General features: G+C 42.8%; 2 protein-coding genes across 4 annotated transcripts; one reads left to right on the forward strand and one right to left on the reverse strand.

Moving 5' to 3' along the window:
- Window positions 1-4,399: 4,399 nt before the first annotated feature.
- LOC120652724 lies at window positions 4,400-12,136 on the reverse strand. 3 transcript variants are annotated; one of them, XM_039930620.1, is made up of 11 exons: window positions 11,877-12,135; window positions 8,539-10,989; window positions 8,045-8,174; window positions 7,872-7,957; window positions 7,512-7,756; window positions 6,985-7,071; window positions 6,799-6,898; window positions 6,136-6,616; window positions 5,370-5,802; window positions 4,880-4,940; window positions 4,400-4,799 (listed from the first exon to the last, which is right to left on the reverse strand). In XM_039930620.1, exons 1-11 carry the CDS (start codon window positions 11,976-11,978, stop codon window positions 4,692-4,694), a joined length of 4,284 nt encoding a protein of 1,427 aa, XP_039786554.1. In that variant the 5' UTR covers window positions 11,979-12,135; the 3' UTR covers window positions 4,400-4,691. The 3 variants fall into 3 exon arrangements, with proteins under 3 accessions (XP_039786554.1, XP_039786556.1, XP_039786555.1); XM_039930622.1 differs by having other exon boundaries at window positions 4,440-4,799; window positions 4,880-4,929; XM_039930621.1 differs by lacking the exons at window positions 4,400-4,799; window positions 4,880-4,940 and adding an exon at window positions 5,143-5,224 and having other exon boundaries at window positions 11,877-12,136.
- A 2,809-nt stretch (window positions 12,137-14,945) lies between these two features.
- LOC120652725 (phosphoinositide phosphatase SAC8-like) lies at window positions 14,946-25,399 on the forward strand. The gene is made up of 20 exons (XM_039930623.1): window positions 14,946-15,279; window positions 15,459-15,533; window positions 16,856-16,983; window positions 17,117-17,208; window positions 17,707-17,764; window positions 18,434-18,490; window positions 18,574-18,607; window positions 18,838-18,918; window positions 19,031-19,137; window positions 19,678-19,764; window positions 19,846-19,923; window positions 20,441-20,505; window positions 21,230-21,328; window positions 21,460-21,559; window positions 23,715-23,823; window positions 23,899-23,971; window positions 24,074-24,167; window positions 24,535-24,621; window positions 24,784-24,850; window positions 24,991-25,399. The coding sequence occupies exons 1-20, from the start codon at window positions 15,090-15,092 to the stop codon at window positions 25,116-25,118; spliced, it is 1,809 nt and encodes a 602-aa protein (XP_039786557.1). The 5' UTR covers window positions 14,946-15,089; the 3' UTR covers window positions 25,119-25,399.
- The last annotated feature ends 119 nt before the right edge of the window (window positions 25,400-25,518 follow it).

Genomic DNA, 25,518 nt, shown 5'->3' on the forward strand with positions numbered 1-25,518 from the left:
GCCTGGCAATCTGGCAATGCATCATGGTCCGCCTTCTGAGGGGAAAACAGGACGAAATGGCAGGCTGGATCGAGGTTGACAGGGTACATGTTCCATGTCGGATCGGAGATTGTCGCCGTCCTGCTTCCCTTCTAGTGTAAATGGACTAGTGGTGGCAGCACTGGCAGGGTAACCATGCCAAGCACGAGTGAGCATCAGCCGCAGTGATTTCTGTAACGCCCCGATATTTGCCGGGGTCGCAAGGCCAATTTGGCCACGGCACCGCCGAACCACGCGCGCGTTCCGCGTGTCCCGCGTTGCCGCCGTGCCGCCCTTTCCTTCTGCTGCTGCTCGCCCACTGCCCTCTCCTTCCTCTCCTTCTTCTTTCTCGAGCAGAGCTCGAGCAGCTCGCTTCCGCTGGCCAAATCCCCGACCTCCGCCCCACCATCTTCAAATCGCCGCCAACCGAAGCTCCCTCACCTCTCTAGCTTCCTCCTCAGCCCCTCTGACATGAGCCCGACCGCCGCACGGCCGGGAAACAAGGATTCTCCGGCCGCCGGCCATCCATGGCCATCGAGCTCCACCTCGACGTGGAACTCCTAGCTCCGGCCACCATTTTCTTCGTCTAGCGGCTCAAATCGAAGCTAGGTGAGGCACTAATGCTCATGCTCTCCTCGTTCCAGCGCGTTCCGCGAGTTTCCGCGCTCGTTCCCGAGCCATGCCGCCGCCGGCATGCTGCTGCTCGCCGCGAGCCGCGCACACGCGCCCCTGCGCCGCACCGCCGAGCGCCCCTACTCCGTCCGACCCTGATGAATCCTCCCATGGCTTCCCCGTCGTCGACCCACCTCGCCGTCGGCGAGAGCGCCGCCGCCATCACCGCCTGTGGTACTGCTCCCGTCGCCGGCCCTCTCCGGTCGTCCCCAACCCCAACCAAGCCCACCTACAGGTAGTCCTCGTCGCCCTCATGCTCCTCCACCCCTCCCTCATCGCCGGGAAGGATCCCCATCGCCGGAATCGTCGTTTCCCCTTGCTGCTCTGCTTCAACTCGCGACTAGGGACTTCGTGCAGCAATTCAAACAAGTGCAGGGGTTTTCTGCAATGTCATGACTCATAAGAATAGTGTTTCAGGGACCAAATCGCTTGAAACTTTGAAAATCCATAGAAAATAGTAGAAAAATCGTAAAATAGCAATTTAAGATGTTTTGGAATCCTTGTGAGTAGATGTATGCAGTGGAATCATAATATGATGGGTGTTAGTTGAATATATTTGCTGTAAAAATAGATTTATGCTTGTTAAGGTTTTAATGCTAGTGTTGCTTGTCTTTTTCATAACTGCAGTTATATTGCACTAAATGATATGAAATTTTTATGGCAGGCTATTATTGTGATGTGTGCACTGTGGTAAAAATTTCAAGTTCATTGAGGATAGTATGACCGAGTTTTTGATTTAACTTGTTGAATGCTAAGTAAATAGTTTATAAATAATAGAAATGTGTAAAAATGGAAAATGTGATTCCACTGCCCTTGTATGATGTTATTTTGGTCTAAAAAAATATAATATGGCCATGTGTTTACAGAAAATATGAAGTTTTACATTTAACTTGCTCTCACACGATTAAGTGCAATAAAGATTTGTCTATTTTATAATCAATAAAATATATAACCTGAACATGTGAAATTTATGCAGTAGACTATTAGGAGTATTGGTGATCTACTGTGATTTTTGTAGAATTTATTGTGCACTTTACATGTATGATCATATATATATATATATATATATATATATATATATATATATATATATATATATATATATATATATACATACATATATATATGCCTATATGTATATATATATATATATATATATATATATACATATATATATATATGCCTATATGTCTTAATATCTAAATAAATTAAGAAATGCTTTAAATAAATTAATTTGGGGTTGGATGCTATGTTTTCTGGTGATCATAAGTCATGTATGACATGTTAGATGTTGCTCATGCAACTCTTGTTTAAGCTTGATATTATTTACATGTTTGCTAAAGCTAGCTCATGACCTTCATGCTTATGGATGCTCAGTCGTGACCTTGTGTCTGTCTTGCTTGCTCTTTTTGATGCATTGTCTATTGTACCTCTGTGCATTCATATATATGCATTATTGCACCTCATTTAGGTACGATAGATGAACCATATGAAGGACGTGCTACTGGAGCCGAACCCGAAGACGATGTTGGTGGACATATCCCGAAGACAGATGGATGGAACCCGATGTGCATGACCAAAGAAAGATGATCGCCAAGCGAGTATCATCTAACTAACACTGACTTAGTGTTAATCCCAGGCAAGCCCCGGTGCACATCCGTTTATTTCAAACTATGACATCTATATTATGTTTCTATTACTTGTGCATTAGGTTCAGGAATTATTTGAAACCCTAGTTGCATGATCCCTAAGTCTCCTCGAGTTATACTAGTATGTAGAGGATGCTAGAGATGCTATGCTTAATAGAACTCGGTAGAAGACGAGTGATTTCGGGTCACTCGCGAGATATAGGATATCTGGTTATTTTGAGTATATGGAATAATGGAATAGGTTGGAGAAAGAAAAGAAAATGGAGACCGGGCGGGGAAAGGTTAGCCCCGCCTATGTCGGTTAAGGACCGTTCGTTGCCTGGCCCTGTGATCGAGTTTGAATTGTACTAACTGCATGCCGGGAGTAGGAGGTAGTCGAAACCGGTAAGCCGAGTACTGCCTTACTTCGAAAGTACAGGACTCCTTCCCACCCCTTAGGGCGAGTCGAGTAGTCGCGGAGAATTGGGATGCATGTATTTATTTTTGGTGGTCTCTCGTTGAGCTCGGCTGACTATACGCTGGTGGGGCGGTCCTGTAGTTCGAGGCGGGGAGGGGAATGGTTGGTCCGTATGGTCCGACGGGGCTAATACGTGCCGTGTTGGTTAGGTCCACCTTGCAAGGTTAAATCGGATCGATCCGCCGTAAGTCGCATCTCGGATATGGGCACCTTGATCACAGCACCACATCGTAGTGATGCTATATGGAATTTAAATGGTGGTTAGAAATTAATTATCTTGATTTAATATTTCAATGGTTGCTATGGTTGCTTAGAATTTTCAAATACTAGTTCATGGTTTAAGCATATGGAAATTTGGAGCTAAAATATTGAATTTAAGGATCTACCCTTAGATGTTTTTCTGCAAATAAATCCACCAGCCAGAAAGCTTTGCATGTCTAGATATGTGGGCTAAGTTATACCCACTGGTCGGGTAAGTCTTGCTGAGTATTAGTATACTCAGGGTTTGTTGTTTACTCTGTTTCAGGTATAGAAGCTAACCAGGATTCGCATCAGTGGGCTCGATGTGACGTCCTCACGTCATCGTAGTTATCGTTTTACTTCATTTTATTTCAGTTGATTTCTAATGAAAATCTTCCTCAGGTTAGAATCTCTCTACCGCTGCTGTTATCTATTATATGAACTTTAATTTGTAAAAGTCATTTTGTGAATACCTTAATATTATTTACTATTTTATAAAATTGTATCATGCTGGTACCGTCTGCGCTCGCCGTCGCGCGAGACTTCTGGTGTGTTTCGATCGGCCTGTGGGTTGGAAACAGGCTGTCAGGTTACACTTAATTAAGCTAATGCGCCTGATGCGTTCAAATGATGGCCATTACGCTTAATTAAGCCGTTTAACTTGGCGGTTCTGTCACAATTTCTCCCTGGGCAACTGTAAATGGAGAATTTGTAAAGAGGGGACGAGATTTCGATGCCGACTACTTTCACTGTCGATGAGGATATGCGCCAATGCCTTCACGAGGAAGACAGAACATCACGGGTAAATTTTACGAAGGCGATGAGGACTTTTTGTGCTTTTCTTGCGGCAGGCAGGCAAAAAGATGTGCTCTCTCAGCCTCCCATCTTTTAACTCACAACTTTATAAAATCCACGATTCCAACTCCATCAAAACCTGCTTCGGAAGGGCCCCAATGCTCTATCGAATTTATTCGAGAAGTTGGCGAGGCATCGAGGTAATCTGGGCCCCTATTACCCACCCATACACGGACACGGGTTCAATAGAACAAGGCAACTAGTAGTAGTATACTGTTTTTCTTTCCCACAGAAATGGAGTGCTCGAGCTGGTGCTCCTAGCGGCCTTTCCCGCAATGTTTCTGCACCGAGTTTGCAGGCCCGGGCCGGACAGGGGAGGAAGGAAACAGAACATACGATGCTCCGGATGGATGAGCAGAATGAGTTAGCTCATCGCCCTCACCACAAACAGACCACTAGCCATGTTTACACCCACAAGCCCAGGCTGGCTTCTAAAGTCTACTGAATCAAAAGGAAGGGAAGGGCATGGAGTTTACAGCTGCTGAAAGAGATCGACACCAGAGGCATGTGACGAGGACTGATAATACCAACTTTCAAGGTTAAAACCATCCACAGAAAAAGATACAACATATTCTACTTTTCCTTGTAGTTTGTAGATGGATAGTATGTTAACTGTTAACAGCTTGATACTAATTTTACACGGTGAAGCAACATACTACACGATCGCTTGGCTTCCATAGCTAGGTTATGTTAGCTCCGACTGGCGCACAGACAAGGCCAAGTCGATGATGGCTCAGACTTTATTTCTCAAAATCCTTATCCTCCTACATCCACAGCTCCGGAGGATCCACCCTTGGTTATCATTTCGTGGAGATTCTAAGCCAGACATTCCGCGGACGAGCGCCATTTTTGACCCGCTCATAGCATTTTCCTGAGAACTTGTATTTCAATCCTGGAGCTGTATTTTGCTGCAAAACGCAGGGTGAGTTATCAGTACTGAGACAGGCAGCTACCAAAGCACAGTCAGTTACTCTGAGGATATACATACTGTTACAGGCTGGGCCACATCAGTCGAAGTGCAATTCTCGCTGCACTGGTCTGCACCAGCACTAGAAATGGTGCAGAATAAGTACACAGTAAAGGAAATATGCAAGCCCATGTAAAGATTGTAGTAAAGAATTTTTTAATTAAGTTATCAGATAAATCATTAGTTCTTATAAACAAGATGCTGTCTCACCGAGTGAACATTGATAGTAAACCAGATTGCCAACTAGAAGAATGTAATGTCCGACAGGTTATACTGCAGTTTTGTTTTGGTTTTCTCCCAAATACATCATTAGTACCTGCTTATTTGTTACGATCAATTACATGTAGCATTTGTCCTAAAATGGTCCTGACAATGAGGTTGGTTGAAAAGTTAGGAGAGATGCAACAAAATATGCAAATTGTAAATGTCACCTCTTTGAGTTCAATCAAGCAAGCACAAATTGAGTTTTTTTAAAACTAACCCTATCTAACCTTAATAGAAGAAATCATACCTTCCATATGGTTGCTCATGCTTGTCCAGTGTTACACCAAATGACGCACTAGTCAGAGCATCAATGGAACAAATACCCTCTTCACCGTTGTTATTCTGAATCTCCAGTACCAGGTCCGGCCCCATTGTCAAACTAACTTGAGGGTCTGGTGTACTAGTCGGAGCACCAATGGAACAAATATCCTCTTCAGCACTGTTATTCTGAGTTTCTAGTACCAGCTCTTGCTCGACTGCCAAACCAACTTGAGGTTCTGGCATACTTTTCAGAGCATCAATGGAACAAATGCCCTCTTCACCGCTGTTATTCTGAATTTGGGGCACCAGCTCCGTTTCCGGTTGCTCCATCTCTTCTATCACCATTGAAGTGCCTTCTTGAAAATCACTTTCAGTTGTCTCACCAATGATGCCACTGTCTTGCACTTGGTACTCAAACCCTAAAAATCGCCAGTAAGAATTGTATTAAAAACATGCAAACCATGAGCAAATTTGAAACATTTGCAAGTTCACCATTGTTTTTCCACCTTAAAAAATCATTGTTTTTCCATGTAAATATGTGCAATCAGCCAACCACATCAAAATGCAGAGAAAGCATTAGCCATGTAGAATGCTGAAGTTTTGCTCCTCTCTTTTTTTTAAAAAAAAAAGAAAAAAATACTTCTTTTCAAACTACTTTTCAGCTTAAATATCACAGAAACTAATGTCCTAGATGTGTGCTCAGAGAATCAACTAGCATGTGCTCAATCAACAGAATGAGAATGGAAATAGACCATTTGATCCTTCTGGACGACCGAGCGTGTTGATAACCTTCTCACATGAACTGGTTCCGAGAGAACAGGGACTCGAGTTTTCAGCCAATTCTCTGTCAGAGTTCGGCCTTGTTGTTCCAATCAACACTTCTGAACAAGTGGATGCAATATTTACAGCCTTGTCACATATAGACGTTCTACTGATACTAATAGACATCATTGTTCCATTCAACACTTCTGAATGAGTGGATGAAATATCTACAGCCTTGTCACATATAGAGTTGGACATCGATGGAACATTTTGATCTTGCAGATTGTTGCATGCAATATTTAAAACCTTCTGACACATGGTGGTTCCCTGGAAACTGAGAATGCTGTTCTCTGCCAACTCAATCCTATCAGAGTTCGACATCACTGTGAAACCAAATGAGCCTGTCCACGTTTCCAGAAGTTCAGGAATTGCCGGTATCAGAAGCCTTTCTACCCCCAAGTCCAAAAGCAACTAGCAAGCAAAAAAGAGGGTGAATTAATCAGCAGTTCAGTACACACCATGGAAATGGTATGAGTATTTGAGAATCAAATTGAAACACTTTTGTTACATCTTTTTTAAACAAGCTTTTGTTACAATATTTAAACTAAAATAGCATTGCAGAAGGTTTAAAAATATATTTAATACGTTCAAACCTTTTCCAGTTCATTCATTAGAAGTCGGCACATCCCTTGTCGACGATATGAAACTCTTGTACCAATCAGAGGCAGCTCAGCAAACTTCTGGCCGCATATCCTAGTCAGGAAAGGAAATAATTGGACATGGGTAAAAATGCTTAACAAAAGTTTCAATTTCTATGGAGGACCACAGAGGCATACTACCTAAAAGTGCCGACAGATACTAGTTCACCACCTTTCTGGAGAAGTATCGTGTAGAATCCCCTGAAATTTAGTCGTCTGAGTTCCGATCTGTGAATTATACAGAAGTTACTCAGAGCACTGTACGCTATACCATTAGATAATGACAAAGAAACATCAACCAAACATACTTAAATGTATAATATGAAAATAGAATGTACATGTATAACCGTGCTTAATAGACTAAAAACCACAGGTATTTTAAACAAAGTCACCAACGTGTGGAAGGTGAAAACGGTAAAGAAAAATAAGTCAACAACTTTGCTGACTAGCGTTGCAAAACTACAGCTAGTGTAGCTCCATTCGGACAATCCAGTAAAATATGTAACCTTTAATAAAATGCTGCTGATCCAACTCTTTCCAAATGTAAAAATAAAATATCAATTATCGCAGAAAAGTCACAGGTATATCTATGAAGAATAATTAGTACAAGAAAAATGAAAAGTGAAATAAAAATAGATGCATGGAAATAGTCCAGTAGCACTTCTTACTCTCTATTGAAGACAATATCCTCAGAAATATCACTCTCTGTGCGAGGCTCAATAATAGTAACAAAGCATTCATGAAGAATGTCAAGCGCAATGGACAACTTGCCATAATGTTCGGCCATTACTGCATCGTCATAATGACCATGGTCACTGCTGTTTTCTCTGTGAAATCTCAAGATAGTACAAGATAAGCCTTTAACTGGAGTTGGAACTGATTTCCCAATGAGTTTTTGCAAATGTTGAAATATCTGCTCAATAGAAAAAATCATTTACTGTCCGGAAGAAAGAAAGAGAATGAATCAAGTTCAAATTCTATTCTAAAGTTATTCAGGGTAAAAATTAGCATTTTTGATCAAGTGATACCTTTGAGCATCCACTGCTGCAAAGCCAACACCCTTCTGGTCGGCAGATAAGCTCATGGCCACTATTTCTAGAGCAACCAACATGATCTGTCAAAAGAAGGTGAACAAAATTAGCAAGTCTAAAAACTAAATCTGGAACATTGTATTCATATACGTTAAAATAAGCATACATACATTCCCGTTCACACTGATCACAGTACACTATTGTTTTCTCTGTGAATTGGCTGGTATCAGGATCATAATCACTCAAGTTACAAATACTGCATCTGCAGCATGGGCAGTACCAGCTTCCTTCTGGAATTCCCTACAAAAGCAGATTGCTACTAAAATATTGTTCTTCAAATAAGCAATGGCAAATAGAAAGGAAAACTGATGGAGAAATAAGAACTGAGGAAATATTGAAATAGTATCAGGTAACTATGATGCTTAGACACATGCTCCTCACGCTTAAAAGAGAGAAAATTTATTGCGAGTTCTCAATACCAATCATATAGGTTGGCGCTTGAGTGAGAAAATATTCATACTAATGATCATGCAACTAAAGAAAATGGAGAAGTAAGTGTATGGCTAACACTGGCATGTTGCCGGTCTGCTTAATGGAATCTTGCAACAATGGAGGCAACCGAAGATAGAAGCTCGAGGCAAAGTAACTAGGGATGAAGGGGTACCTCCAAACCGACACAGTCATGATGATAAGATGATGGACAATTGTCACACAGTAATATTTCCCCACCATCATGGCACACAGAGCATATTGAATCACTTTCCAGATCAGAATTTCTTCCCTTCAAGCGCACACGCAATGAATCTCTGGGCGTGTTTCCACCCATGAGATCAACTAAACACTGTGATAGGGATCTTCCATCCTTGAAAAACATATGGGCAGAAGGTAATGGAGTACTGCTCCCAGCATGAACCTCAAAATTCTCCATAGAGAATATTTCATTGCAACACATGCATTTTATTCCATCTCTACCAATAGAGCCTTCCTTTATCCCAGGTCCATCACTTATTTGCTTATATGTAACCTTATCTCTTGGTAACAGAATATTTTTCTCAATCAACAAAGAAAAAATTGTCTTTGCACAATGCTGACTTGGAAGAACTCGTTCATGTCTTGAATAGAGAACTGGTGTGCAGGTCAGAGGAACTGATGATGATTTTCTTTTCCTAGACTTTCCATGACGTGTAGGGAAGGTAAATATGTCACTACATCTGTCCAAAACTGGCATATCATGTCTTCTGCTTGAATCCCTTAGCTGACCACTGGGCGCTATCAATTTGGTTGGATGCATAGAACCATCAGTAGAATCATAGTCGGCAATTCCAAAGCTTTGATCATTGTTTTCTTGATGTTCCTTTTCAAGGTATCCTTTACATGCTGCAACTAGAGAGTTGTAGGACTTGCCATGTGGAGCACCATACCTTAACTCGAGTTTGTTTATAGACTTCTCCTTTAGCCAAAAATTCCATCCAGCAGATAGGAGAAACTTCTTAGCATTTGATCTCAACAGTTTCCTTCTTCTGGAGTTTTGCTTATCAGATTCCATATAGTCTATGTATTCTCCAAGGGTGCCAAATTTATCCTCTCGTTTACGTTTACCGAGCCTTGCCAGGTCCGTCGACACTGACGCATGAACATCTTCTTTTAGTGCTGCACGATGATTGTACTTGCCCGTTATACAATCCACTCTGTTTCCATCAACTTGTTTGCCACTTCCAACAATCAAGCTGCATATTACCTGAATGACAGAAGCATAAGTCTTCCCATCAGGTGACTCGTACCTGTATCTTGTAAAATATTTGCGATGACCATTTTCTTGCACCATTTCATCAATTTTGAACTTAATACTCCAACCCAGTGCCAGCAGATGCTTCTTCAACATTAAACTGTGAGTTCTGTTGACGCGCCTCTGTAGAATAGTAGTGCCATCTTGGTAATTTGCAAGAAGTGAAGCTATCTGCGGGGAAAATTGTGCATCCAGTTGAACTGATTCCCAATGTCTTGATGAAGTTTCTATCAATTTATCATTGGACTTGTTCTTTGTCAAGATGAGATCCATGCTGGTTGGGACGTACTGTAAATTTTTGGGCACCACATTAGCACTATCTAGAAGCAAATTATTCATATGACAATGTTGGTCATCATTTGCTCCTTTTGATGCTAAATATGCCTCACAGGCTCCTAGAAAAGATGGGAACCGCTTGCCATCAGGTGAGATGTAGAACTTGTTCTTACGTCTGTCATCCAGCATGGTCCATCCTAAAGATTTAAGGTGTTGCTTTGCCAACTCCTTTTTGACAATAGCACTTTTCCTTTTATTGTTGCGGTAGCATGAGATGTATTCTGACAAGGTTTGGATGAGACCAGCTGGAATGGGATCCAGTTTATCCAAGACAGTGGTCTCAACTCTCTCCTTTTGAAAGGCTGCTGGGTCTGAACCTTCTAACAATGTAGAATAGGTTTCCACTTGACATCCATCCAGGGTAGGCCTGCCACATATAGACCGCAATTCAGTGATGAGGTCTGCAAGTGATCTCTCCCAAAAAGCTTCTGTTCCACACATCCACATTTTGGCATCAGTCCTAAAAGAAGGTTTAGATCTCAAGTCAAACCATATCTGCCTGACTGATACAGGTAAACCATCACTCTCTTCATGTGACAAAAGCATCTGGAGAAACAACCAGATTCCGCGTGGTTTCCAATTCCCCGTAACTTCATCCCAGTCTTGAGTAAGACGTAGCTGATCAACCCTAATAATGCATTCATCACCTTCATCAGGAAAAAAGATTTTCCTTTCCATGGATCCTTGAGCATGATCAACAATAACACCTTCCCAGTACGATCCTTCCAAGAATGCATCAACGCATAGCCCATATCTTGCATCCGATACCTGCAATGGTTGATGTGGACACATCGGCCTTACATTCCCACGAACGAGCTCCCCAGTCATGCTTGACTTGCCATCAATGACATCTGACACTTGAACATTCTCAACAAGAGGCAATCCATTTTCGTCAATGAAATCAGTATATCTTACAGTGCGAGCATTGTCCAAAATACCAGTAACAACAGCTTGATGCCACGAACCACATAGCCCTGGATCACAACTGAGCACCTACAGAAGAGAAAGGTATCACTAAATAACGGTTACACAATATGAGGGCAGGCTTAGTGGCAGTAACAGTGCAAAAGAAAAACAGGGCTGGCATATCCCACAATCATGAGCCGGTCACAAAACGATGAACCATCCATTGGGATCAATGGATGATCCAACTCTAAAGGAAACACAAGAGGTGTGTTTAAAGGGATAGTAAAACATCAGCGGTTTATTGGCAGGTCAAATTCAATCCATACGTGTGGCGATGAATCACTTCCTATTTTGGGTTGTGATTCCTACCTAATTACTGCAACACTGCCCAACGGCAGGCAATAATGGACTAGAAGGCAACTATGGAAAATAGCTCAAGAACGAGAGGTAATGCAATTTTTGATACTTTGCTTCGAGGTCATAATGCTACCGGAACTCAGTGTCACTGGAGACAGAAACAAGACGCTAAGATTCTGAACTACAGTATTTGCACGTGCATAAAGCAAGGCTCACTGCGGCATTTGCTTTGAGCCAAAAGATACGTTTTTTTTTTGTCAGCATTTACGCATGAATAAGATGAGATCACTCCAACCACCCAATAAAAAACTCCGGGGTCCAATTAGATACATGTAATTAAGCACCCACTTCACCGCAGATTAACAAAAAACATGCTACTTCTAACCAACCACCCGGACGCATTAGCGACCATCCGATGAACGATGCTCGGGATCGAGATTAACCCAAAAATCGCCTGATCACGATCCTGGTCATGTGCGGCGACCTTAAGCATCGCAAAACCCAAGAAACCGTAAACCCAAGCACCCAGCCCGTCCCCCGCGAACCATCCGCCCCCCGGCCGCAATGCGATGGGCCTCGTCCGTAACGACGGCGCAGCCCGTGCAGATGGCGCTCACCTCGACGTGCTCGCCGGTGAGGAGCTTCCTCCCGCCGCTCGCCGCGTCGGCGGCAGGGGGAGACGACTCGCGCCGCCGCTTCTTAGCCGGCCCGCGCGCCATTGCGCGGCCGGCGGCCGCGGCGGCTGGGTGGGGTGAGGTTTCGTGGGAGTTGGGTGGCGAGGGCGGCGGTGTTGGACTGGTAGCCCCGCGATACGAGGAGTTGTCGAGGAGAAGCCAAAGGAGGCAGAGGGGTAGAGGGCTAGAGGCGGCCAGGGTGGAGGCGAGAGAGGTCTCTTGCAAAGACGGTGCCGTTTGGGACGCGTGCATTAAGGACTGATTAACGTGGGCATTAAGTCTGCTGATTTCTTTAATTTCAGAGAAGAGGTGGTTTAGGGGAAATTTTGCTGCATTTTTGTTCTTTCTATTGTTTTTAAAAAACAGCGTTTTGTATTTAAGTGATAATGATAATTGGGAACGCGGTACTTGTGCTCTGTACGGCAGTAGAGTGCTGCTCGCTGCAATGCTGCACCGCTGCAGGCAGCAGGCAGGCTTTCAGAGTCGGCGGCTTTCGCGTGAAGGGAGAAGATTTTTTTTGTTCTTCCGCTTAGGGACTGTTTGGTTCCGAGGACTTTTTTTCAAGTCTCTGGAACTTTTTAGTATTTAGAAGTATTAAATAAATGTTAATTATAAAACTAACTGCAGAACCTGAGGCTAAACTGTGAGACGAACCTAATGAGGTATATTAATATATGATTAGCGGATGGTTACTGTAGCATCATTGTAGCAAATTATGAATTAATTAGACTCATTAGATCCATCTCGCGAATTAGCATTCAGCTGTCAAAAAACATTTATAAACAAATTTTATTTAATACTATAAAATATTAAGATTTCTTTTGATGTGATAGGGACTTATGAAAAAAGTTTGGAACCAAACAGGGCCCTAGTCCCTCCGTCCCAAAATAAATATAATTCTAAAATCGAGCACGCAAACCAATATTTCACGTAAAATTATCAAAATACTTCTTGTCTTTTGTGAGGAATGGATGAAATGTTAGTTGTCTTTTGTGATAATCCTCTAGAAATTATCTTGTCTTTTTGTGATAGGTGAGTTAAAATTTCTATTTTTTGTGGGACAAAATTTGAACTCTAGAATTATATTTATTTTAGAACAGAGAGAGTACACCTCTAGGGATAAAATTCCTCCTTCCGGGCGTAAGGGTAAAGATCTATTTGCATGCGTTGAAATCGGGTGCTAAACTTTAATATCTATTAACACTCATGCTTCTACTGAAGTTTTTTAAGTTTTAGCTAAAATTTAACATATTTTATTAGCACTTCTGTTTAGATAGACTAGTACTAAATTTTAGCATTTTAATTTAGCACTTGGATCCAAACAACGCTGAGTGCATTTTACTCGTTGGATTGGATGGATCAGATTATACCCAACTTAACATTTTCGGAAATAAAAAGATTGCACGGATTCAAACCTTATTCATCAGGTCCGTTTGCAGCAAACGAGACACAGAACCATACGAAGATTCGTGTGGCCGGTTTAGGTTAGGCAATGGTTTTGGACAGAGCTGTCTTTTTGCATGATGTGGTGCCTTCATGTCAGAATGGGATGTCAAATCGGGCTGAGAGTAGAATTGGCTACCATGACTTCCTATGCTTGGTTACCATGATTTGCTTTAGCTACATTGTTTTTTTTAAGACTTGCTTTGGCTACATTGACTCGATTCCTATGCTTTTTCGACCGATGAGTTAATATATAAGGCAAAATTAACTGCAGTCTTGTCTTGGTTACAGAGTACTGCTCCCTGCTAGCTGCATTCCGTTTTCTTTAATTATATATCTAATTTCATAAAGAGTGGCAACCCCATTCGCTCGGAGCCCTAGCGCCGCCGGCGTCTCCTGCCTCCAACACCGCTTGGTCCCCTCCCTTCCCTTGCGTCGTCTCGCCGGAGACCGAAAGGAGTAAGGATCCATTATTTTTTCTAGTTTCTCAAATAGATCGAGTAATTTAGAGTTAAAGTTTTCTAGGATTAGATTCTCTTCATGCCAAGTCTCTCTTGGTATTGGAGATTTATTTCCTCCCCCTCTTCTCCGGTAACGGCAAGGGAGCAGGGTGGATTCATCTTCTCCATGACGGATCTGTTGAAGACGAGAGAGACACCGACGTCAGCAGCTTCATCGATTTGACAATATGGAGACTTGGTTTTCCGGGTGGTGACATCAAGGCGGAGATGATGCCGCCGTCATAGAATAATTTTCTCCGGCCTCTTCTTCGTTTTGTTGTGGTTAGATCTGATCACAATGAAGGACCGGAAAGAATATACAGATCGGTCTTTCTTTTTCTTCGGTGGCAGAAAAAAGAAGACGGAAGACACAAGAAAGAAGAAGTTTCTCTTTCTCCACTTCGCGCTACAGGAGTGTTGGTCGCCATTCGTTGGGCTTCTGTTCTCGAGTTTGTTGCCGGGTGTTTGACTGTGCACACCGAGTGTTTTGGCTGTGCAGCCTTCTATACGAAACGTCATATAGGTCTGGAGTTGAGAATTTAGACTACATAAGACTTTTTGATGATCAGGTTGTCTTCCAGCGTGTTTGTAATATGATGATGTACTCAACTATAGTCTAATATATTTCTTCTTTGGTCTTAAAAAAAAGAGTACTGCTCCCTGCTCGGCATCAGAAAAGATCAATCCGCGGCTCAACCAAACGGATAGTTAGGCTCGGATTTAGGTTTGGATGGCTCCGGATTCGTGACGCAATCCATACACGTCGTTACGAAACTGCACAAGCCGCTTTCTCTCTCTTTTTTTTCCCTGACGATGACCAAAAGCTGCACGTGACCGCAGAGTCACGCCCCGAAACCAAGACCAAGAGATGCTTGCTGTCCGGTGCGTAGTGCGGCTCGGGCACCACGGCGCACCGTGCACTGCACGGGCACGGCTGCTCGTCCGCGTCCGCCGCCGCGAAACACCCTCCTGGTCCTTGGACTTCTTCGCATCCCACGGCCGCGGGCCCCCTTCCCTTGCGTACCTACTCATGGCCCCACCGAGTAAATCCGGAGCTGGCCCACATGTGTGATACAGATCAGCAACACGTTGCGCCTGTTCGTTCCCTCAGCCGTCTGGGTCTCGCTCTCTCTCTCGCCCCCGGTTCGGATCCGAGCAACCAATCGGACCGCGCCCCCGGCCCCCCGCCCCGCGCCACTCGACTCGTTCGCCGATGGCGAGGCCCGACGCCGGCGCCGACGACGAAGCGCCGCTGCTGGCCGAGGAGCCCCTCCGTTCGGGCGCGTGCAGCCGCGAGCTCGAGCTGCGGGAGTTCCGCGACCGCTATGTGATCCGCTCGCTCGACGGCGGCGCCGCCTTCGCCGTCGCCCGCTCCGGGGGCTGCATCCGCCCCCTCTCCCCGGGTCAGCCCCTAAACGGCTAAACCTCGCAGCACCTCAGCCGGCCGTGTCGTCGCGCGAAGCGTCGCGGCGTGCTCCCGGATTTGTGTTGTTTTTGGTGTTCGGCTCGCCAATCGGCGAACGGGCGAGGTGCTGGTGGCCCGCCTAATCGACTCGTCACCTCTGTTTTTGTTCTTGTGCAGAGGAAGCCGCGGCGGGGAGCGATTGCAGGGTGTCGAGGATATACGGGGTGGCCGGCATCATCAGGCTGCTCGCCGGTGAGTCACCTAATTTCACGAGCCACCTCGGATCATACTGTTTTTTGTTGTGCTTTCCACCCCCAGCGTAGTGCTTTCCTTGCTGTGACCAATACTGCTTGTAGAGCGGATTCAACTGCCATCTGATCCTACTTATGCTCCAAGGAACCAACAACATGGAATGACTGTCTACCCACATTCAGCCTTGAAATGGTTATTGACTTATATTGTGCAATTCAACCTTATTAACCTGATCTTGTTTATACGGCTCGAGAGTCACTCAGTCCTAAGGTAAAGTAGTACTGTAGCCCTAGTTCAAAATGCATGAAATGCCACTCTGTTTGATGCATCTAATGGTCAATTGAATGTGAAATGCCATTTTTGGCAATATATTACATTTCAGTGTGTTCTGAATTAAATTTTTGCTGCTGTATGAACTATGAGCTACTCTGCTATGTGTTACTGCATTGCAGCTAGATGGATTTTGAACTCTATTGATAACGCTTTAATCAACTTCACACCTGCTGCACAGCTCCATATCAATGCATCTAATGGTCAATTGAATGTGAAACTTCTACAGCTAACAGAAAAAGGAAAACCTTAAAAATGCAGTCCGCTTGTATGCAACACAAAATATATGGAGGCAAAATGTAGCTATTGCTTGCACCCTGGATGCGTTTTTGGTTAGTTTTCAATTTCACTGTGGGATTCTTACACTCTGCAGTGTGTATTGGTATTAATGGCCAACACAGAATCTCATTCTGCTAATTACTCATGTTTTTTTTAAGTGAACTCTAATTACTAATGCGGCAAAAGTAGTTGCGATGCATAAAGATTTAGTTGGGATTTCAAGGACGGTTCCATTAAAAATCATAGTACTCTTGCACAGTTGCACCCAGGATTTTATTATTTTTAGCAATAAATTGGTAGCATGTTCTAAACTAGAAATTTGCCAATAGTATGAACTGATATGCATTCATTCCACATTCACTGCTACAACCATTTATAATTTATCTGCTTCTATAACTTGCTCAGGCAGCAGAGTATCCTTTGGCTGCTCAGAATCTCAGAATGATCAAACTTGTATCTTATGTCTTATTTATGCTTTTTTTTTAAAAAAAAAGGGTTCTAAACCCCAGCCATATTAGGTGGCTTAAATCTGTGCACATGGGGATTCGAACCCCGGTTGCTAGCTCCACTCTACAAGTCTACAATGAGCTAGCCAACCAAGCTAGAGTCCGCTTGCTAATTTTTCCACCTTAGCACTGCTAATTTTTCCTGTCAAGTAGAATTTAAGTTATATGGTGTAAATCTCTTACTTTGCAAATTTTTGTTTTCATCAGGAAGCTATGTACTCATCATCACTTCTCGAAAAGATGCTGGCTCTTATCAGGGCTCTCCTGTATACCATGCAAACTCAATGAAATTCCTGTGCTGCAATGAGGCAATAAAGCACTTAACTCCACAGGAAGTATGGAAAAATTATCGCTTAGCATGCAATTTCACTCACATTGTTTGGTCAAATAAGCATTGGTTGTATTTCTTACTTGGTCACTGCAGTACTTGGTCACTGCATTTAAATTCTCTGTACTACCTGCCTGCAGAAAAAGGATGAGGCGTACTTCATGTCTCTTCTGAGAATTGCAGAAACTACTTGTGGACTGTACTACTCGTATGACAGGGATTTGACGCTAAAGTAAGTACTTCTTCATGCATGTACCTCAATAGCGCTATGAAAGATATATCACGTTCAGTATTCAAAAAAATGCAGATAACCATTATGCAGTATTTTTGCACATCTCTATGACAATTTTTCACTTAACATGCTCTATATCATATAAGTTACTGGGATTTGGGCCTTACATTGTCACAAGTCACAACAGTTCTGTTCTCTACTTGGAATTAAATATCTGATACATAGGCGCTCATATCAATGGATGGCAAATCTAATTGATTTCTTTTTAGTTTCATTGTTCCTTACAAATGTCTAGTATGTTCTGGATGTAGGATCTATTGAGCACCTTTTAATAGGTTGTAGATATACGACTGTATCATCCATGGATGGTCTCTATGGTGCATTTTTTTTTACACCGGATTGGCATCGGACAAGATGGAAAGCATGTGATGATGCGGTCCACTCTCGTGCCTTCGTTTGAAACCAAATTTAGTAGGGATGAACACTATTATTATGTAGCTTGCAGAGGGCATCCAAGTTGGCTGCAGGGAGGATACACAAATCATTATGGAAGCAGGTTCGTGATGTCATTTCATGTCCCGTGGTATCCAAATCTTTGTGGCTTAATTAGTGTTTGTTCACAATTAGGCATGCACCTTTTAATAGAAATGTGATCCAACTAATAGACTAGAATGCATTTGCACTTTTAAAGAAATGCATGTGTAATTTAAGAAAACAGAGCTTGAATGGTCGAATGACATGTGGCGTGTAAATATGAAATTGAAATGCATCACGTAATAGCAGATTCTACACACTGTATTCCATCTGCATTGTGAACTGCCACTAGCTATTCTTGATTGAGCTTATCGGAGCATGCTGCTGGTGGTCTTTGGCTCTCTGCCCTTTCTATCAGTTGTGTCTAATCCTAGAGAAGGACGCGAGGAACTTGATCTGTGCATTTGTAATGCTTTGTCGAAAACATGACTTTTAATATTTATAAATTTAAGTGCAAGTTTTGCTGTTCTTATTGTTTTGATATGCCATAGCATTTTGATGCGAGGATTGACCATGAGAAATGCTACAAAAATTTTCATAACAAGACATATCCTTTTCATTGCAATCGCGTTCAATTTTTTTTTTGTCCGGATAAGGAATCATACCCATTATAGTTTTTTTCCCAGTTTATCGATTTTCCAATTTCCCGATAAGGTATTACTGTGCTTACTATTTTTTTCACTTTATTCAGGCTGATCCACGTTTTGTTTGGAACAAAAACTTGTTAGAGGAGCTTATTGAGGCTAAAGTAAACATCTATTAGGGGATTGAAATATGTATTTTGTGTATTTGTCTCTTTGCTCACTTAGTTTTCTGGATAATTTGTTGCAGCTTGATGAGTTCATCATCCCACTGATACAAGGAAATATCCAAAATTTTCAGAAAATTTCATTACATGCTATTTTTCATATATCTATTACTTAGTGGTGCGTATATACTTTCTTTGCGTGCATAACATTGGTTTTTGGCATGCATAACATTGGTTTATGTATCTTGCTGTCCAAATTGGAAGGATGTAACATCCTATTCCCGTTGTTTTTTCTCCATTGGAGGATAAACATGGCTAGGAAGTTGGTTTCTCCTTAACAATTTTACGTTTCCAGTCAGCGCAATTTACCTTGAAGGATAGACCTGTCAGGATAACATTGTTCTCAAGGAGATGCAACAGGCGTCTAGGTTGCACTTTCTTCTTTTGCCCCTGTTTTGCTGACATTTCTTGAAATATGAGTAACTTATAGGACAAGATGATATTTCTGAATTGTATTGCACTGTTGTGCACTCATTGCAGGAACCAGAATGTGGAGAAGGGGTGCAAATCTTGAAGGTGCCACAGCAAATTTTGTAGAAACAGAACAGTTGATTGAGTATGAAGGTCTCACATCCTCATTTATACAGGTGGTTTGATGATATAATGAATGAAACTTCGTGTTGTTGGATGATGATGAGTATTCACAATGCAGCCTATCAGTAGATTTGTGACTATTTCTTTTAACCAGTGCTATGTCATGGGATGCTATTTGGATTCAGTACATGCAAACTAATAAAATCTAAACCAAAATAAAAAAATGACATTGGATCCACCAATTAAATAATCGTAGATATTCAAACTAGTCAAGAATGAAGTTTGGTCAAACAAATTTCTAATTGTTACGACCCTGAAAAGACCCTTTCTCTCCCTTAATTCAGTATAGGATAATAGCTTTTTCCTATTAATGTTCAAGTGATATAGGACCACTAGAAATTCTCTTGGGTATCCATTGTCCATCTAGTTTAACTAAAGTTCAAATTGGTTATTGGTCCACAAATATCTGATAAGTATTCCTTCTTTCTTTGTTGCAATGCATTGTGTGTAGCATATATCATGGATACGGATTCAATTGTGTGTCCCATTTTCAATGCTTTACAAGCTTACATATCCCCTTGTTACTTTGTTAGGTTCGAGGTTCTATTCCACTTCTCTGGGAGCCAATAGTTGATTTGAGTTACAAACCACGGCTCAGCATTATTGAACATGAAGAAACTGTAAGAAATTGTAATCATTTACTTAGTGGCCACATACTGAATGTAGCCTGATGATTTCTCTCAAACTACTACTGCATACAGCCAAAGGTTGTCCAACGCCACTTCCATGATCTTTCACAACGATATGGCGAGACAGTTGTAATTGACTTGACTGATAAAGTAAGTTTGGCATACATGCTGATGTATCATACCGTTGTTTAATGGGGTTGAGCCTTGTGTTGAAAAAAAAAATCATACCATTGTTTGATTAAGCAAATGGGTATTATGGTTTTTAGAAATAAAAACATTATGTATGTTATGTTTACTAGTGTCAACTTGCAGTATGTTCATTGGGAATAACTTTTGCTTGATTTCAGGCAAGTTTAGTAGAATGAACACTGAAACAAATGACGATTAAAGCAGGATCTTGTCTTCCTGGAAAGCACATGCCATATGCGTTATCTTTTTTCTATGGTCTTTTTTAAAAAAGTACTCTGTACACTAGATCCAAGTTTCATTCGATCCAAAATATAGGGAAGTCTGACAGTGTACTCCAAATGACATTTTAAACTTGAGGTTTAGTCATCCTCCTACCTGATAGCTGGTAGTTGGTACACTAACTTGGATCATGTAAATAGTTATTCTTTTTGGCCATTGAGGACAGACGATGGTTCATCTAATTTGTTGTTACTTGCAGCGAGGTGATGAAGGAGATTTAAGCAATGCATTTGCTGCTGAAATGAGCAGAATCCGTGATGTCAGGTTATTTTATGTTTCTTGGAAATGCTTACTCCTGTGTAACAACTGTGATGGAGAGCAAGGTGTCTAGTGCTATGGCTGACAAGTGGGTCCACGAATGATGAGGCCCAGGTGTGGAAGGCATGACGATCTATAAGCTGCCCAGCCTGCACGAGAGACAGGGACAAAACTGGACTGAAATTGAATCCCCTCTGCCAATCGGCTTTTATTTTGTGGTGATTCCTCACCGATGGCCACAGGGTTCTGTCCGGTGAGTGCTCATCATCTTCCTCACGTCCCATATTCTCACCATCGGCAGCCATAGGGAATTCCCGTAACATGAGAGGAGCCCATTAAGAAGACAAACAGTAGAGGCGATTCAACTTCAGTTCAGTTGTGTGTCTGTCTCTCCTCCTGGCTGGGAAGCTTAAGAAGGTCTTGCCTTCCACCTTGGTCCCATGTTTAGTGGACCCACTTGTCACTCAAAGGCGATTCAACTTCAGTTCAGTTGTGTGTCTGTCTCTCCTCCTGGATGGGAAGCTTAAGATGGTCTTGCCTTCCACCTTGGTCCCATGTTTAGTGGACCCACTTGTCACTCAATGCACTGGATGCCTCACCTCCATCGCAATATCACAATTCTATTGGCTTCGGATATTACAAGAGATGAAATTATTACCTTTTTCCCAAGGATTAACATTTGCATAAAGTGTATAAGATATATGCTGGATGTGGCCATTCCATCTTACAGGTATGTGCATTTTGATTTCCATCATGTCTGTCGTGGAGGGAACTTTGATAATTTGCAAGCTCTCTACAATCAAATTGAGGAAGCTATTCAGAAACAAGGGTAATTTTTAAATATCAAACATTTCTCGCTTAACTTCTGTTCCTCAAGATACAACTTTAAGATTTATTCTAACTAAGGTTTAACTGTGGCAAGTAATTTGCTCTTGATTCTTTTCTGGGCCAGCTGAGCAGGTATTTTCTTATGAACTCTGAAGGCGAGATCTTGTTGGAGCAAAGTGTTGTTGTTAGGTCCAATTGCATTGACTGCCTGGACCGTACAAATGTAACACAGGTTTGTTCCATTTTATGTCGGTGTTTTAATTTGAAAAGTAATATTCTTTTTTCACAAAGATTTTTTTTTTGAGATCACAAAGAATTTAATTAGGTATATCTTGGTAGCACTCCACACAAATAATATCTTACAAATCAACCCCATTAACTTAATGCATTAGATATTTTTTTGTCTCAAACACGCAGAACTACACATAATTATTAGGAATAAAAATAGTCAATGGAGAAAAATCATACACACACACACACCCCCTTGGCCCTTGTTAGAGTATAATAGTCAAGGCCTCAAGGGTAGTTTAGTCTTTTCCTATTCTAGGGTTTGGGTGCTCCCATGTACTATATATATATCCCCATTTGGGACCGGTTAATCCATCCAACATTTCAGCCTCCATTCTTATCGTCACATGGTATCAAAGCTCTAGGTTTCTCGATCCGGTCCGCCACCCTCGTCGTCCCGCTGCGCCGTCCCCGGGAGGATCGATTCTTCCCTCCCGGGGGCGGCATCTTCAAGCCCCAAACCCATTTCCCCTTTCAAGTTTGAATCATAGCAGCAGCAGAGAGCAGCTTACCCATTTTCTTCCCCGTCCGGTGCCAACTGCCGCCCACCGTCGTCGATCCGCTCGCGGGTGGGGAGCAGCAGCCCCGGCCCGTCATGGATCCATCGCCGCCGTCCTCTATCCGCCGCCCGTTGAGGCGGATCCGTCCGCGCCGTCGCGCGGCGCCCATCAGCGCCGTCTGCGCCCGTCCGTGCCGTCGTCCTCATCTCCGCCCGTCGCGGAGCCGGCCGTCCGCCTGTCACGGCGGCTTCCGCCGTCGCGGATCCGCCCATTGTGGAGCCGCCGGCCGCTTGTCCGCTGCTCGTCGCGGCCTCCTTCTGCGCCGCCTGTCGCGGCCGTCCGCCCGTCGCAGATCTCATCCCCGCCGTCCGCGCGTGCGCTGCGCGGCCGTCCGCTCGTCGCCGGCCGCCGTCGCGGCCGTCCGCTCGTTGCAGCTGCGCCTGTGCTTGCTGCTGCTTCAGCGCAGCCGCCCACCCCTGCCTGCCCGTGATCTGTGGCTCAACTTTGGGCCTGCAGGTCTGTTGGGCCGTCATTTTGGGCTGTTGCAGGCTCGATTGAGATGGTTTGCGCCCCATTGTTCCCCCCATTTGTATCCTGCTGCTGCAATTTGTAGTGCTTTTGCATGCGTGCTGCTGCTATCTATCTGCTGCTGCTAGTTATCTACTGCTATATTAAGTGTTCTTGTATCGTGTCCAGTTAGCATCTCAGTCATGCCATTCTTATCGTCACAGCCCTTACACCCATAAGGCAATACTAATTACATGAGAACTCGCCACAAACCAACAAAACGCGATCCACGACCAACTAGGCAAAAAGCTCATGGCCAAAGCCTGCTAAGGCTTGTGGCACTGGCATGTGCTACAATGTGGCCCATCTCTAATATTTTGCATGATGATATTGAAGTTGTGATGCCCCTTCAAACACGCAACCATTCCTGTGTTTCCATATCCACCATGCCACCAACAGTACCAAAGAATTAAACCCCTTGCAGTGATGCTTAGGAATGTGCTGCAATGCTTGGTGCTACCTGGAGTTAGTTGCTGCAGCCCAAACAAGGATAGAATAGAAAACCTGAAACTCCTGGTGGTCACACAGGAAGTTAGCAGATGCTGCCCATTAAAGTGGGCAGCGCTCAGGATGATGAAAACTGCATCAAGCCAAGATCAGTAGTCAAACAACGATTCGATGAGGCTAACCATATAATGAATCTGCAGTGAGGAGCCCATATCCTCCAAATTTCTTTGCAAGGTTCATATTCCACCGATCCTACAAAGAAAGATGTGTAGGCTGATCCAGTGGTGAACTCACCTGAGGGTGGTGGTGTCCATGGCTGATCCCCCACCTCCAGGTGCGAGCTCAACTTCCAATAGCACATACCAAAGCTGAGGTACCCTATCAAGGCTGAAGTTGGTAAACCAACACGAATGTGACAATGCCTCCTGAAACGTTCTCCGATTTATCCTAGCGAATAGGGCAATGGGTGGCCTATACTCATTGCTCAATAGTTCTAAGCAGAGCATGTAGCTGGAAGTAAAATGTATTAATGAGCTATGGGTTTTACCATTTCATATGATTGTTACTAATTTATTTTCTTTACAGAGTTTTCTTGCAAGAAAATCATTGGATTCACAGTTGCAGAAGATGGGAGCATTATCATCATCTGAAAGCATTTCTATCTCTGATAGCATTAATGATATATTCAAAAAATGTAAGCTAATTCTTATGAAAATTTATTGCCAACAATTAGACTGTTCTTTACATATCTTGTGATTATGCCTGGCAGTATGGATTGAGCATGGTGATGAGCTAAGCCTGGAGTATGCTGGTTCTTATGCTTTGAAAGGGGATCTAGTGAGGTAATTTCTAGCATTACTACCATGATGATTCGTGAATAAACTGTGGCACTGTGCTGTGTGTGGAACTTAGCTAACTTGCATGGCAATTGCAATGTAACACAGATATGGAAGGCAGACGTTACCTGGGCTAATTAAAGATGGCATGAGTGCCCTTTCACGATATTATTTGAATAATTTTCATGACGGAGTGCGACAGGTAATTGGCAGTTTTGCTAGGTGTTCTTACATTGCTCCCAAATATTTGCTCTAGTCCTATCAGCAGTCTGTACTTTGAGGTGCCTATCTTGTATGCCCTTCTGTTGCACTTTTGTTGGAGTGTAACTAAACTTCACAAGATGTAGTAGTAGCATGAGTTCTTGTCATCATTTCCCTTTTCCATGCTTAAGGATGCACTGTGAGATATATTGATTCAGACTTACAGCCATTTCTGTTAATAATATATCTTTCCCTGTACTTATGCTAGATTATTCATGCCAACATCCTCCTGCTTAGTCTTGCCTTTTTTATCCGTCAAATTTATGCTTATGTTTTATCTCTTTAAATGCTTCATTATTTATCTTCAGGATGCTCTAGACCTTATTAGCGGTTATTATACAGTCAACCAAGGCAGCTCTTCTCCTTTTCACACTGGTGGATTTGAATCTGCTTCGGTAATTAACTAATATTTTCCCTGCCTTATAGTGGGACCTTTTATTCCACTGATGGAAATCGATACCCTTATATGGTTAAATAACATCCTCCCAGCAAAAAAAAATATCATTAGAAAACTCTGCTCTTCTCACCTTTTGCAATTGTTTGAAAACGTAATGCAGTATCTTCCTGTGGCTTCAGCAATCATAGTTGGTGGAATTACGGCAACAACTTTCACTCTCAGTCAAGGTCTGCCTGCTTGCTTGTCTTAAGAGTTCAGAGGTTTTCGTTAGTGTCATGCTTCTTACCTGAACCTGAATTTTGCTCATATTATCTCTAAATTGCACAAACTTCAAATTCTTGTATCCATTGTTCCATCTTATCTGCAGTTGGACGAAATGCACAACACTTCATCTCCCCCATTATCTGCGCGGGCTTGACAGTGGGAGTAGCAGCCTTGGTGAAAGCCAATGGAAAACAGTTTTGCTCTAGGCCCCGTCTGTGTGGTCTAATCTAATTGCTGATCTTTTGTTTTTCCCTCCATTAGCACATCACTCTTTATGTTAGAAATTAGAGATAAAAAGCATTAGAATGTTGTTTGCAAGAGCAGGTTAAATAAGGATAAGGAGGCAGGCCGGTCTGCTGGTCGTGTAAACAGTTTGACTAACAACAGATTAGACTGTCCAGTTCAAGTCCTGTAAAATGAAGCTAATTTGTAACCCCGGATTAGACTGCACAATTCATTTGTTCTTGGTATGTATCTGTTAATAAAGAACTGCACCTTCAAATTTGTACTCAGCCCAGGGACCATATCTTTCAGAGTGAGTGGTAGCGAAGGTCTTGCATTATGTAGCCAATGCTATTGTAGAATTCGTGCGTACAAAACGGGTTAAAATTGGTCTATGCTTGAATATGCT

The sequence above is a fragment of the Panicum virgatum genome, chromosome 9K (genome assembly GCF_016808335.1).
Source record: "Panicum virgatum strain AP13 chromosome 9K, P.virgatum_v5, whole genome shotgun sequence".
Classification (NCBI taxonomy): Eukaryota; Viridiplantae; Streptophyta; class Magnoliopsida; order Poales; family Poaceae; genus Panicum; species Panicum virgatum.

Coding starts and splice junctions, on each gene's coding strand:
- LOC120652725 (XM_039930623.1), top strand. CDS start 15,090: ATGGCGAGGCCCGACGCCGGCGCCGACGACGAAGCGCCGCTGCTGGCC. Junction 23,824..23,898: donor TAATGATATATTCAAAAAAT/GTAAGCTAATTC, acceptor TATGCCTGGCAG/TATGGATTGAGCATGGTGAT. Junction 24,622..24,783: donor GTGGATTTGAATCTGCTTCG/GTAATTAACTAA, acceptor AACGTAATGCAG/TATCTTCCTGTGGCTTCAGC.
- LOC120652724 (XM_039930620.1), bottom strand. CDS start 11,978: ATGGCGCGCGGGCCGGCTAAGAAGCGGCGGCGCGAGTCGTCTCCCCCT. Junction 10,990..11,876: donor TCACCGGCGAGCACGTCGAG/GTGAGCGCCATC, acceptor TCTCTTCTGTAG/GTGCTCAGTTGTGATCCAGG. Junction 6,899..6,984: donor GTATCTGTCGGCACTTTTAG/GTAGTATGCCTC, acceptor TTTCCTGACTAG/GATATGCGGCCAGAAGTTTG.